The 12,585-nt window shown below is 25.5% G+C and overlaps 1 protein-coding gene across 1 annotated transcript; it reads left to right on the top strand.

Moving 5' to 3' along the window:
- Positions 1–4,339: 4,339 nt before the first annotated feature.
- LOC112794500 (uncharacterized) lies at positions 4,340–11,424 on the top strand. Its single transcript, XM_025836504.2, has 11 exons — positions 4,340–4,462; positions 4,559–4,582; positions 5,520–5,710; positions 7,062–7,104; positions 7,217–7,274; positions 7,376–7,421; positions 7,519–7,617; positions 8,318–8,386; positions 8,798–8,957; positions 9,540–9,667; positions 10,221–11,424. Exons 2-11 carry the CDS (start codon positions 4,570–4,572, stop codon positions 11,274–11,276), a joined length of 1,863 nt encoding a protein of 620 aa, XP_025692289.1. The 5' UTR covers positions 4,340–4,462; positions 4,559–4,569; the 3' UTR covers positions 11,277–11,424.
- The last annotated feature ends 1,161 nt before the right edge of the window (positions 11,425–12,585 follow it).

Genomic DNA, 12,585 nt, shown 5'->3' with positions numbered 1-12,585 from the left:
GGCGAACTCTATAAAAATTAGCAAGTTTGCCTTTTTTTTCTGACGAAGTCACTTTAAATACATTAAATTGAGTTTGAAAAGTTAACAATGGTAAACATTGTTATCGTCTCCAAAGTATATAAGCGTATACAAGAATACATAGGAATAAATCGTATTTTATTTTTGAAAAATAGTTATTTTCTTAATTTATAATTAAAAAAATCTTTGTTAAATATAGCGTACCTGTATATTTTTAGAGATGATGATAATGGTTGTCATGGATCCAAAAAATTATAATAATTTGGACAAAAATAATTATTTTTTGATAGAAAGAATTGTGGTGGTTTGATGTAAATTTTTATTTTTCTTACAAATTTGTTGTCTCTTAGATAATTTTGGTAAAAATTTAAAATTAGTTAATTCGAGTTATATTTTTTATAGATTCTTTAATTATTGAACTATAATTTTTTATTGTATTATATAAAAAATAATCAATAAAAATATAATTTGACAGATATAAGATACTGAATAAGGTACTGATATTAATAATAAACGTGTCACACAATAATGCCAAAATATTAAAATGAGAAAAAATATTTTAATATAAATTAATATATTTTTTAATGTGTTAATTTTATTTATTAAAAATTTCACTAACTAACATACTATAAGATTTAAATAACTAAATATACTGATATTATTTTTTCATTATTTTTACATATTATTTTTGCCTCTACTATTATAATTTACTGGGTCCATGACAATGTCATAGTCTCCAAAAATATACAGGTACATCGGAATAAGTCATATTTAATAAAAAATTTTAATTATAAATTAAAATAAATAACTATTTTCTAAAAATAAAATACGACTTATTTTTGTATACTCTTGTGTACTCTTATGTACTTTGGAGATGATGATAATGCTTATCATTGTTAACTTTTCAAACTCAATTTAAAGTATTTAAAGTGGAGTTCGCCCAAGAATAAGACAAACTCTATAAAATTTATAAAATTAAAAAAATAAATATTTTTCATAATTTATATTAAAAAAAATTACTTCTTATTTTTTATTTTTTATACAAAATTGTTTATTCAATTATAGTGTATCCAAAAAACGACAACCATTTTAAAATCAATAACTAGATTAAGTAATATTTTTTTATAGGTTGAAGAAGAATGATGCTAACCAAACAAGCATTCTAAACTAGAATGCGTATAAAATGACTACATATTAAACATTAATAAAATTTTATAAATAACATAAATTAGTATTTTTTTAGTTTTGATCACTGTAAAAAGAATATTTAGTATATTTGTCAACTCGATATTTTGTGACGATTAAAACAAAATTACTGCAAAATGAGACGCTTTTAGTAGTCCTTCGTTACAACAATTGCTGCCAAATTTTATTTAATGGCGGTTTTTATTAATAATCACCGCTAAATGTCTACCGCTATCTAACTTTTTTTTTGTAGTGAGGTAACTTACTATCTTCTTTACCTTAGTTAAAGAGAAAAAACAAATTTTTTGATTAAATGTTTCTAAAAATAATAAAGATTAAGTTAATTAATATAATATTTTAAAAAATAGCAAAATTTCTTGTATATTGTTCGGTTATCCGGGTGAATGCCCGGTTCGGATGATGTTTGGTTTGGACTAACTGGTTGACGGGGATCTGGATCGGAGTGCGAGCTTCTCGAGAAGAAAGGTTGTTTGGATGGTTCGGTGGGTCGCGGATAGAGCCACTATAAAAATATTCCGATACTAAAATCAATGTCCATACAATGAGATAACTAATTAAATAAAAGATAACGTATTTTTAAGGAATGATAGGTCCTTTTTTATATTCTGTATTTGAGTGATCCATTTTTTTTAAGTTTGTCTGTTTAAAATTTCTGCTAACTATTAAAATCTTTTCAACAGAATATAAAGTGACACGCAAATTATTTTTGGATGCGGGCCAAATATCCAACGGATGGTCTACAAATAGACTCATGATCATTATCGGGTTGAACTGGAATATATATAATATAATATAATATATAAAGAGTATTCTAAGAATAAAAAGTTATGCGCTAAAACCTTTCGAATTTTCATTTTATATATTAAAGGTATATAATAATTGAAATTAATTTTTTTCCTATCATAATTTATCATATTTTAATATATGAACTTTGTCATATAAAAAAAGACACTAACAAACTCATCAATATCGTGGTTTGCAGAAAATATGAAGGTAACTCTCGTTACTTTTATACATCAGTTTTAATTTTGACCATTTTGATGATTACGTCTATAATGACAATGATATAATTATTTATTTTATTTTATCAGTTTAAATTTTTTTAGAAAAATAATATTATGACAGAATTTTATATTTTAAAAATTTAAAGTTTGATTTTTAATAAATTTAAAAAATATTTTTTTTTTAATTTTAAAAATAAAAATAAAAAATAAAAATACAAATTAAATATACCATAAAAATGTTGAAAAATACAAAGGTGTCTAAAAATAGATATATAAATAAATAAAATATATTTGTTTTAAAACAAAATTTATCATTTTTTTATTTATCTAAAAATTACATACAATAACGAAAAATGATCAAATTACTTATTTTAAAAATTTAAATTATTAAACAAAATTATAAAGATATATCAATAATTATATATTTAATAGAAAAAATATAGAAAGACAATGAGAATACTAAATAATGTAAATAATGGATATATTGAATGTTCAATTTAATAGATATGTAGATGATTATATTGATTATTCTTAATTGGATGGTTATTTTTTTTATTCAATTTACTCATGCACAGTTGACAATGACTGGATGTTCATTTCACTAGATGTGCGAATGATTATCTTAATATTAACGTTTAGAAGATAATTTGAGGTGGAGTGTTCTTTTACTTTATTGGGTCAATTCTAAAACCCATTGTTCACATTGTTTAAAAAATCCATTGTCTACCTAATAAAATTATATCTAATATATTCTCTCACAATTTTTTTTGCCATAAAAACTTTGATAACATTATATCACTAATTTCAAATATTTAAAATATCAGATAGAAATAAGTATATATGTAAAAAAAATATCAAAACCACAACTTGTCTATTTTATATTATCTTAACAGAAATGATAGACTTCTTCTTCAACGTCATCATCATGATCTTTTTTCTCTCGTTTGATTTTTTTTCTTTTTTTTTTTTACTTCCTCTTTCATTATTATCGTCATATTTTTCTCTTCTTCCTCAAATTTTTGAAAGACTGTGTCAAAAACATTGACTCATCTAACGAATAAAATACATTCGCTCAACAAAAATTTACGTGATATATGCAAAATTTTTTGTGTTATATCAAAAAAATTTTATACTATATGCAAAAATTTTTATACTATATCGATAAAAAATGCAAACAAGTAGAAAATCCGTGCATGTATATTATGTAAGTAATTTTTGTTAAGTTTAAACTAATTTAATTAAATTTAACTACCAAAAATATTTGTACTTATAGCACCACTTGTACCTTAATATCTTTATATTTATGTCGTGAGACACCTATCAAATATAACTCTTGAGATATATGACTATAATAACTCTTAGAGTAAAATATCATTTTTTTCTCCAACGTTTGGATAAATTCTATTTGTGTTCCTAACGGTTAAATCGTCTTATTTGTATTCTTAACGTTTGTAAGAGTAATTCAATGTTATCCTACCGTCAATTATACATCATGAGCTTTAGTTTGAGTTTTGAAAATCTCTTCTTGAAATTAGAATACAGATGTATGGGACAAAATCGATGATCCCACTCCGAAAAATAGCTCATCAAAAGTTGAAACTACTCCTTGCAATATTTACATAATTCACTTTTTTAGAGACATAATTGAACCTAAACATAAATAGTGGGTACAATATTGAAATTGAACACATTTAGGTGAGACCTAATTGAGAATGAATATATGCAAATGAGAATAATTAAAAAATACTATCTGATTTGTTAGTATAATTGGCAGTAAGATAACATTGAATTACTTTTATAAATGTTAGAAATACAAATATGACGATTTAAACATTAGAAATACAAATAGGATTTACTCTAAATGGTGGGGACAAAAATAATACTTTATTCTGATCCTTATATTAATGCGCTAAATATTGCTTCGTAAATTTTATGTGCACATAAAAAATTAGCTACTAAATCAACTAATATATATTTATGTATAAATATATATAATATTTTTACTTATTTTAATATATATTTTATACATATAATTAATTTTAGTGTATACATAATATGATTACAAGTTCACCTCATTTTAGTATAAATACTGTTGAAAGGAGTCCACTAAAATCAATATGTAAAGCAAATACTATCTCACCAGCTTAAATGTGTAGTGAAGTTCTTGCATGTTGAGCACTGGAAATTTTGTGAATCCAAAAAGATTTTAAGACTTCAAAAGAAGTGGCTTTTTAGTAATTTTTTTACCTTTTACTTCTTGCATTTTAGAAATGGTATAAATTCTAATTTATGACCAACTGATGATGTTGTTTTGTTCAATTTCTTACTAGGTTGTTGCTGTATGTCCACCATGGGTATATCTTCCTTACCATCTCTTCAATTATTTATATTAATGACTATTTTTGAGTAGATCTCTCAAATTTGGTTGTTCAATTTTGTTTGATTTTATACCCATTTTTTATTTTTTTCTCCCAAATTTCTAACATTTTCTCTCTCTCTCCTTCTTTGCATGTTAGAAGATTGCTTCATAATATGATTTGTTTTAAAATTAAATCAGCTTGAAATCTTAGACATTTATCATTCATTATGTATTTGTTGATTTTTTTTTATCAAAATTCGATAGTTATTATTTTTCAGTTTTGAGCGTTGAACGTATTTAAATGGGTATTCATGTATGAATTAAGATGAGCCGAAATTAAAAAAGAGGAATTCAATCTAATTATACGAGTTCATGTGGGAATTCAATTTATTTTATTCATTAACTTGACTCAATTTACTTAATCTACAACGTATCAGATTAGATCGATTAATCGAGTTGCATTATTTTTTATTGAAAAATCAATTTTCTTTGTTCGTATACCATTTCAATATCCGACCAACCCAATTATACGAGGTTAGGTGGGAATTCAATTCATTTTACTCATTAATTTGACCCAACTTACTCGATTTAAAACGCATAAGATTAGATCGATTTATCGAATTGCATTATTTATTTATTGAAAAATCGATTTCGTTTATATACTATTCCAATATCAGATCTAATCATAGCACTCGATTTATCACTATAATATTTTAGCAAAAAAATTTTAATTTTCAAATTTTGAACTGACTAACGAAAACACAGACATACTTTGATTTTGAATTAGGGCAAGTCTTTTTTTTACCTAAATTTTGTTAACATATTAAAAATAATTTTTTTTAATTAAATACTATAAATTAAAGTATAAAATATATACAAAATCTAGTGAAATGTATATATTTGAGATTTTGAAGATGTAACTAAAAATACAGAGAGGAGAAGGAGTATCAGAATTATTGCTCTAGAAGAGAAGAAAAAAGAAGAAAAAGAAAGAAAGATAGCATTGATATTGGATAGAAGAAGCAATTCACACAACAAAGGTAAAGGAATTATAATCAATGAAGGGAATGACATGAATTCAAGTGATGATAGTGATGATGATGAGCGGAGTGTTCTATTTAAGGTACTCTTAAAGTACTCTGTTTCTCCTTATTAGCATTATTCTTGTATTTTTACATGTCTTCAATTGTCAAAGTATTATAAAATTTTTTTATAGTAGCTCTATATTTTTCTTTACAAAAACTTGACGGTAAAAAGTGTGAATTTTACTATGATGTGTAGATACTGACACGGGATATGACACCACACAAAATATGCCGATACGCGAATTTTAAAATTTTATACGACACAGGGACACACGTATATATATAAAATATAAAGTATTTTTTAGATAAATTGTAATGATATTTTTATATTTCTTGATATTAAAACATAAATAATTTTTTAATTATTTTTAATGTCTTATTTTAATTATATAAAATATTTAAAATATTTTTTGTTTTAATAAATAATAATATATACTATTTCTAAATTTATTTTAAGAATACATGTTAAGAATAAGATTAGACACGCTGATACGTGTGGTATTAAGGTATGTCCAAGCGTGTCTGGAGAAGAATTTTTTATTTTTTTTATCAAGATATGGTTAGACACAGCAGACACGCGTGTCAGACGAGTGTCAATAAATATTGTACCCAAAATGTATCCGACACGCAGACATAGCAACTTAGCGAAGTGTCTGTATTTCATAAAATTTTTATCAAAGTTTTGAAAATCGAATTAAACCGATTTGTATAATATGTTAAATTTATAATCAAGTTCTTATACTATTTGATTCACATACAAAGGCTATTTAGTAAAAAATTATTAAAATTGAAATCATCAGGTTATAGCAAGATAAAAATAAAATAGTTAATAGCGTGTTGGTTGAACTATTAGAGTCTCTAAAATCAATTTTTTAAATTTTAACATCTCAAAATTGATTTTAGATTTTCTCCACTTTTGATTTAATCAAGCCCCTGCCAAATCAATTTGGCAGAAGAAACTTAAAAAAAAAAACAAATATGACTTTTTTACATCAAAATAAATTCTGCAAAAACATAACAAAAAAGTATAAATATGATAGCAAATTATTGCTTATGTGATAGATGAGTATGAGCTTGCAAAGTACACCCTTCCATGCATTCTCCAACCTATTTACTTTTAATGTGTGAATAATATAATTGATGTTTTTTTGGAGTCTAATAATATAACGATGAAAACTCAGGTGTAGTCAAATTCACGTAAAGTTGATAATTGAGAATCGTTAAATGATTTGATTGATTTGACTAAATTTTTATCTAACAGTTTTCAATTATCAACTTCACTGAAAGTAACTACACCTGAATTTCTATCAAATATATATAATTGATATGATCACATATAGGTTATTTGTATAAATATCCATTGTTTATTCAGTTTTTCCACCTATGTAGGAAGTACAACCGGTACATATAGGAAGTTCTTCAAGAACAAATGGTAATTTATCAATATTTTTATCATGTTCTTTTATTTTTATTATTATTATTATTATTATTATTATTATTATTATTATTATTATTATTATTATTATTATTATTTGCATTTGCAGTGACATCTACTATGCCAGAAAAACAAATACTTCAAAGTCTTCTTGATGTCCTACAAAGGTGAAAAGAACCCAAAAAAAAAGAGATATTTTATTACAAAAGATTTGAAAAGAATTATTCATCCAAAAATAACTAATTAGCAAAGTTATTTGAATGTGTAGGGAAGATCTGGATGAGTTATTTGCTCAGCCAGCTAATCTTAATATGGTTTGTTATTTTGCATATTATGAATTTTAAAATATCAATTTTCATTTTGTTGATCACTTATTTGAGTTTATTAATATTGAGATTCATGTTTTGAAAGGTTGAGAATCACTCCCCAATTATCAAGCAGCCAATGGATTTTGGTACCATGAGAGCCAAACTTCATGAGGACTTGTATCAAACCTTTGAACAATTCAAGGTTTCAAATTTTAATTTCTTTTTTATATTTTCTTATTATTTTCCGGTGTTTATGTTTCCAACTTTAAGATGCAAATTTATATAATACTAAACCGTTTATTTGAAAATTAGCATGGTCATCCCATTAGTTTCTAATTTTTAAAAAATCATTTGATCTTTGAAAGGTAACATGTAACATCAATTTAATCCTTTTAAAATTTATTTTATATCAATTAGTAATGTTATAATCAGTTTTTAAGAACCTATTTGATATAAAAAAAGTTTTGTTGATGAAATCTAATGCATGCAATATTATTATTATACATAGTTTAACTTCATAATCTATTTGATATACAATGAATACTGATATGAAGATATATTCATGTGAAAATAATAATTTAGATGTTGATACATATTATGTTAAGTAGTTTAGTAAAAAATATTAAACTATTTAATTATTCTTCATGTGAGTAATCACTTTGATATATAGAAACTTAAGCATGTTAAATCTAGAATTTTTTAGAAAACAAAATGATATTTGATTCTAAAAAAAATGGTAGCTCTCTGTTTGCACATTGTTTAAATCGATTGTAATTTAATTATAGCTATCGAAATTGTTTTATTTTACATGTTTATTTATTTAGTACCTAGTGATGAAATGCTCCTTTTGTTTTTTTTTTCCCAATTAATATTTGTACATATATTTCAATGATGATGAACAGCTTGATATGTTTCTAATGTGCTCCAATGCTATGAACACCAATCCTGCAAACTCAAGCCAATATAAAGTGGTATGTATGACCAAATCAAATAAAAAAAATAAAAATATATTTAAATAGCTTCTTAAAGAATTTCGCATCAAACGTTTATTATGTTAAAATTTCTGCATTTTACAAAAATAAAACATATAAGTTCCTATATTAATTAGATTCGTTGTTTTCATTTGGATAAATAAGTCATTAAAAGTGTAACGAAATGTCCTGTATGTTTTATTTTTGCAAAAGTAAAAAATCTCAATATAATAAAATTTTTTGGGGACGAAAATGTCCAACACAAAATTCTTTTTAAAGACCTATTTAAATATATATTTAAAAAATATTATTCTTATTCTTTGAACATGCACATATTTATTTTGGTATCTCATTTTATTTGTTATAAAGTTCGTAATTGATCCAAGTTTTGTTAAACATAATTTCTTCTAGGCTAAAACTATAAGTGTTCGTGCTAAGAGACTTTTTGAGGATCTAAATGCTGAAGAAAATGATGAGTGGGAAATTTTTCCCAACAAGAGAAGATCAATTAGAAGATCACGAGGTGGCCAACCTAGAACCCCACGAAATGCAAGTGTTTCTAAACCTATTGGTAAGAAAAATGTGTTTCTCTCTGTTTTTTTTTTTTGTTAAATTATTCGAATTAAAAAAAAAAATGCCCCATTTGTTCGTGTTGAATTATTCAAATTAGGGTATAATATATATTTTTATCCTTAAGTTTTGTCAAAAATTTTAAAAATATTTCTAAATTTTATTTTGTTTTAATTTTATCTTTAAAGTTTTCTATTTACATCAAATATACTCATGACAGCGAAATGTTCAAAAAGTTTAAGCCAATCCAACAATAATGAATGACATATATGTCTGATTTGTTTGTGTCAAAGTTTTTCTTGTAAAATTATTGTTAAATTTATTCTTTTTTTTTAAAATTTACCGGCAGGGATATATTTGATACAAATTGAAAATTTTTAGAACAAATTTAAAATAAAATAAAATTTAAAGATATTTTTAAAATTTTTAAAAAAATTTTAAAAACAAAAAATATACTTTACTCTCTGAACTATTTAATCCTTAACTAAATTTTAGGATGAGTAAATCAAAACTAAGAATGAGTAAACCAAAATAATTGAATTAGATTAAGAAAAAGTATTTAATGTATTTTCTCTATCTTTAGTGACAGAGAGAAACAATAATGCTGCTGTTTCTCAAGAAGACAATAGAGACACATATTCCCCTCCAACTCTAAGCAGCAACTCATCACTTTTCAAAGAATATTTGGAAGCTAACAAGTCAAAGATTAATGTAAGTTATATTATTTCTCACCCAAACATTTATTAAAGTAATTCATCATTTTGTTTTTCTCTTTTCAATATACCCAAATTTGTTCTTGAATTTTTTTTTATCAAATGCTTTAATTTTTAATAAATTTTAGTTATTAAGTTAATCTTTTAATTTTTTATTTTGTCAAATAAATCAATTTCGTGTTAGATTCTACTAAAATGTTTAGACAGTAAATTTCAATCATTATTTAATGAAGACATGAAAGTATTTAAAGATTTTTAAAATTCTTAAACCAATCTTCTCATATAGATGAACAATATGATATAGATGCCAAAAAAAATTTTCTGAAAATATATTTAGAATTTTTGTTTTGGAATTCTCCATGTGTTTTTTTTTGCAAGTTTGTTTAGATTTCTAAAAAAAAAATAGGTAATTCAAAATTGTTTAAATTTTCATCCATGTCACATTTAGTTTTATTTATTTATTTATCATTTTGCTAATTCCAATTCCTATTGAAAAATCATAAAAAAAAATTCTTATTCTAGTTATTCACAATGGATGTATGCTATTGCAGTTGATTCAGGATCCTAGCAACTACAAAGAGAGCCTACAAATGTTTGTGGAAGATTTGGGACCAATAGCTAAAAAAGTTGCAGCCAAGAAACTAGAGCCCCTAAGCTTTCAACAACAAAAGAATGTTGACAATAATTACCATGATGCCCCTCCCGGATTCAACACCCCGCTAATGAATCCTCCTGCTCCTCTTCCTCGTCCTCGTCCAAATAACATAACTGTCATCAACACCAACGCTAGTCGCGATGTTGGCATCAACGTTAACAACAATCGTCCGGTGAACATAGAGAACAAATGGAACGAGCGCGCCGCTGCTATCCTGGCCGAGATTTTTGTCAAGAAAGACAAACAACCAGAAAGTGACAACAATAAGGGCAAATTTGGTAATGTGTTCCCTCTTCTTACAAGACCTTTTCAAGAGGGCATTAGCCAAAACAATGTAAGTACCATTGTTAGGCCTACAATTGTGATCCCAAATGCTAAACATGAGTCAAATTCTATGGCAAGTGGTATTAGACCTACAATTGTTAGACCTACATTTGTGAGACCTACAATTGTGATCCCAAATGCTAAAAATGAGTCAAATTCTAGGGCAAGAGGTAGTAGCGACACTTCAAAACCATCATTATTTGCCTCACCAAGACCATGGCAACAAAGCTTTTTTGGGCCTAGGGTTTCAAATTGGTCCATTCCTAGGAGCAACAACCTTATAAGACCACATGCCACACATTTCTCCAATGTACCAAACCCAATTAGGCCTATGAGTTTCCAAGCTATGTTGATGGGTTCACCCAACATGGATTTTTATCACCTGTTGGGTCCATCTACATCATCCCCTCAAGGTTTTGCTAATAACATGGGAATACAGCAAAATTACCAAATTGCCCCTATTCAGGTTCCACCTAAGCAAGAAGCAGGAGTTTCATGTTCACTCTCAATTGGTGGATTGAATTACAATGAAGAAGGAGTAGGAGGTGTTAGTGTGGACCAGCCAGAAGAAGCAACTACCCTGCATCTTCTTTGGGACAATGACCCATATACCAAGTTGTCACTTTGACTCGAACATATTTATGGGTGTTGCATTATGAATCCTATGGTATGCTATAAATTGCTAAATAAGCTCTTAGTTTGGGCATATTTTAAGATTATTGTAGTTGGATTTGGATAATATTATTGCTGTCAGCTAGTAAGTTATTGCTATTGTTACATTTCTTTTAAATTTACAAAGACTATGAACTTTGCTTCTTTTAATTTGCATAATTGTGTCCATTTGTTCCAGAAAGATGTTATTTTGACAACTCGTGTGTTTGTTTAAATTTGCTTATATTAAGAAAATGAGATAAATTCCTCAACAAAGAAATATATTTTGAGTAGATAATTATTTTGGTCTCTTAATTAAAGATACAAAATTTGATAAAATAATCCTTAAAAAATGTGAACAATAAAATGATTATTCCTCAAATACTTATTTTGTTTGACAAATTGAACAAATTATTAACTAATATCCTGTATAGAAAACTCCGTTAATATTTGCTAACTAGTTCAATTTGATAAATGAAGTAAATCTTTTTAGCAAGTTATTTTGTGGTCCATATTTTTTTTATCCAAATTTGTTATTTACTTCTCATCTCTATTACTATCTTATTCTATCATTGTAGACAATAATTTAGATGTTAAAATGGACCAATCTAACCGACGTAAATTGATTTAGTGATTAGTTCATTAGTCCTCTTAAATAAATGTCGAGAGTTCGAATTCCACCTTATAATACAGCAAATTAATCTTTGACCTGTCGTATTAAAGAATACCGTAGAAAAAAATTAGAAAAAAAAGTACAACCATAAAGACTCTTATTGAAGAGGGTAATACCGTAATAAGGTGCACCAACCATAAAAGTACAACATTATTATAGACATCAGCTTTAACCCGGATATATTTTACTTTCTTGTTAAGCCATGATTTTATCATACTAATACATACAAATAATTGTAAAATAATTATTACAATGGATATAAATAATTAATTAGAGCAAGGGGTAAGACTTTAAACAATTAATCAATTTACTACATTGTAAAAATTTAAAGTTGTATTTGTTTACTGTCAATAATAAAAGACACATTTCCAAAAACATATGCCCATGAATGCATGTTTTGATTGTAAATACATTTGTTATTATTGAAAAATTGTAATATGAAAAAATCTCATATTTAATATCTATATATATCACAATTTTCTCTAAGATACTGAATATCGATATCAAATTTGTGTGTTACTAAACAAACATTAAACATATATTATCATATCCATGTCTCTTATGAACATGAACAATAACCAAACACATCTTAAAACAACGTATGCAAATTATT

This window comes from Arachis hypogaea, chromosome 1 (genome assembly GCF_003086295.3).
Source record: "Arachis hypogaea cultivar Tifrunner chromosome 1, arahy.Tifrunner.gnm2.J5K5, whole genome shotgun sequence".
In the NCBI taxonomy this organism is placed as follows: domain Eukaryota; kingdom Viridiplantae; phylum Streptophyta; class Magnoliopsida; order Fabales; family Fabaceae; genus Arachis; species Arachis hypogaea.
This window is presented reverse-complemented; position numbering and strand designations above follow the sequence as displayed.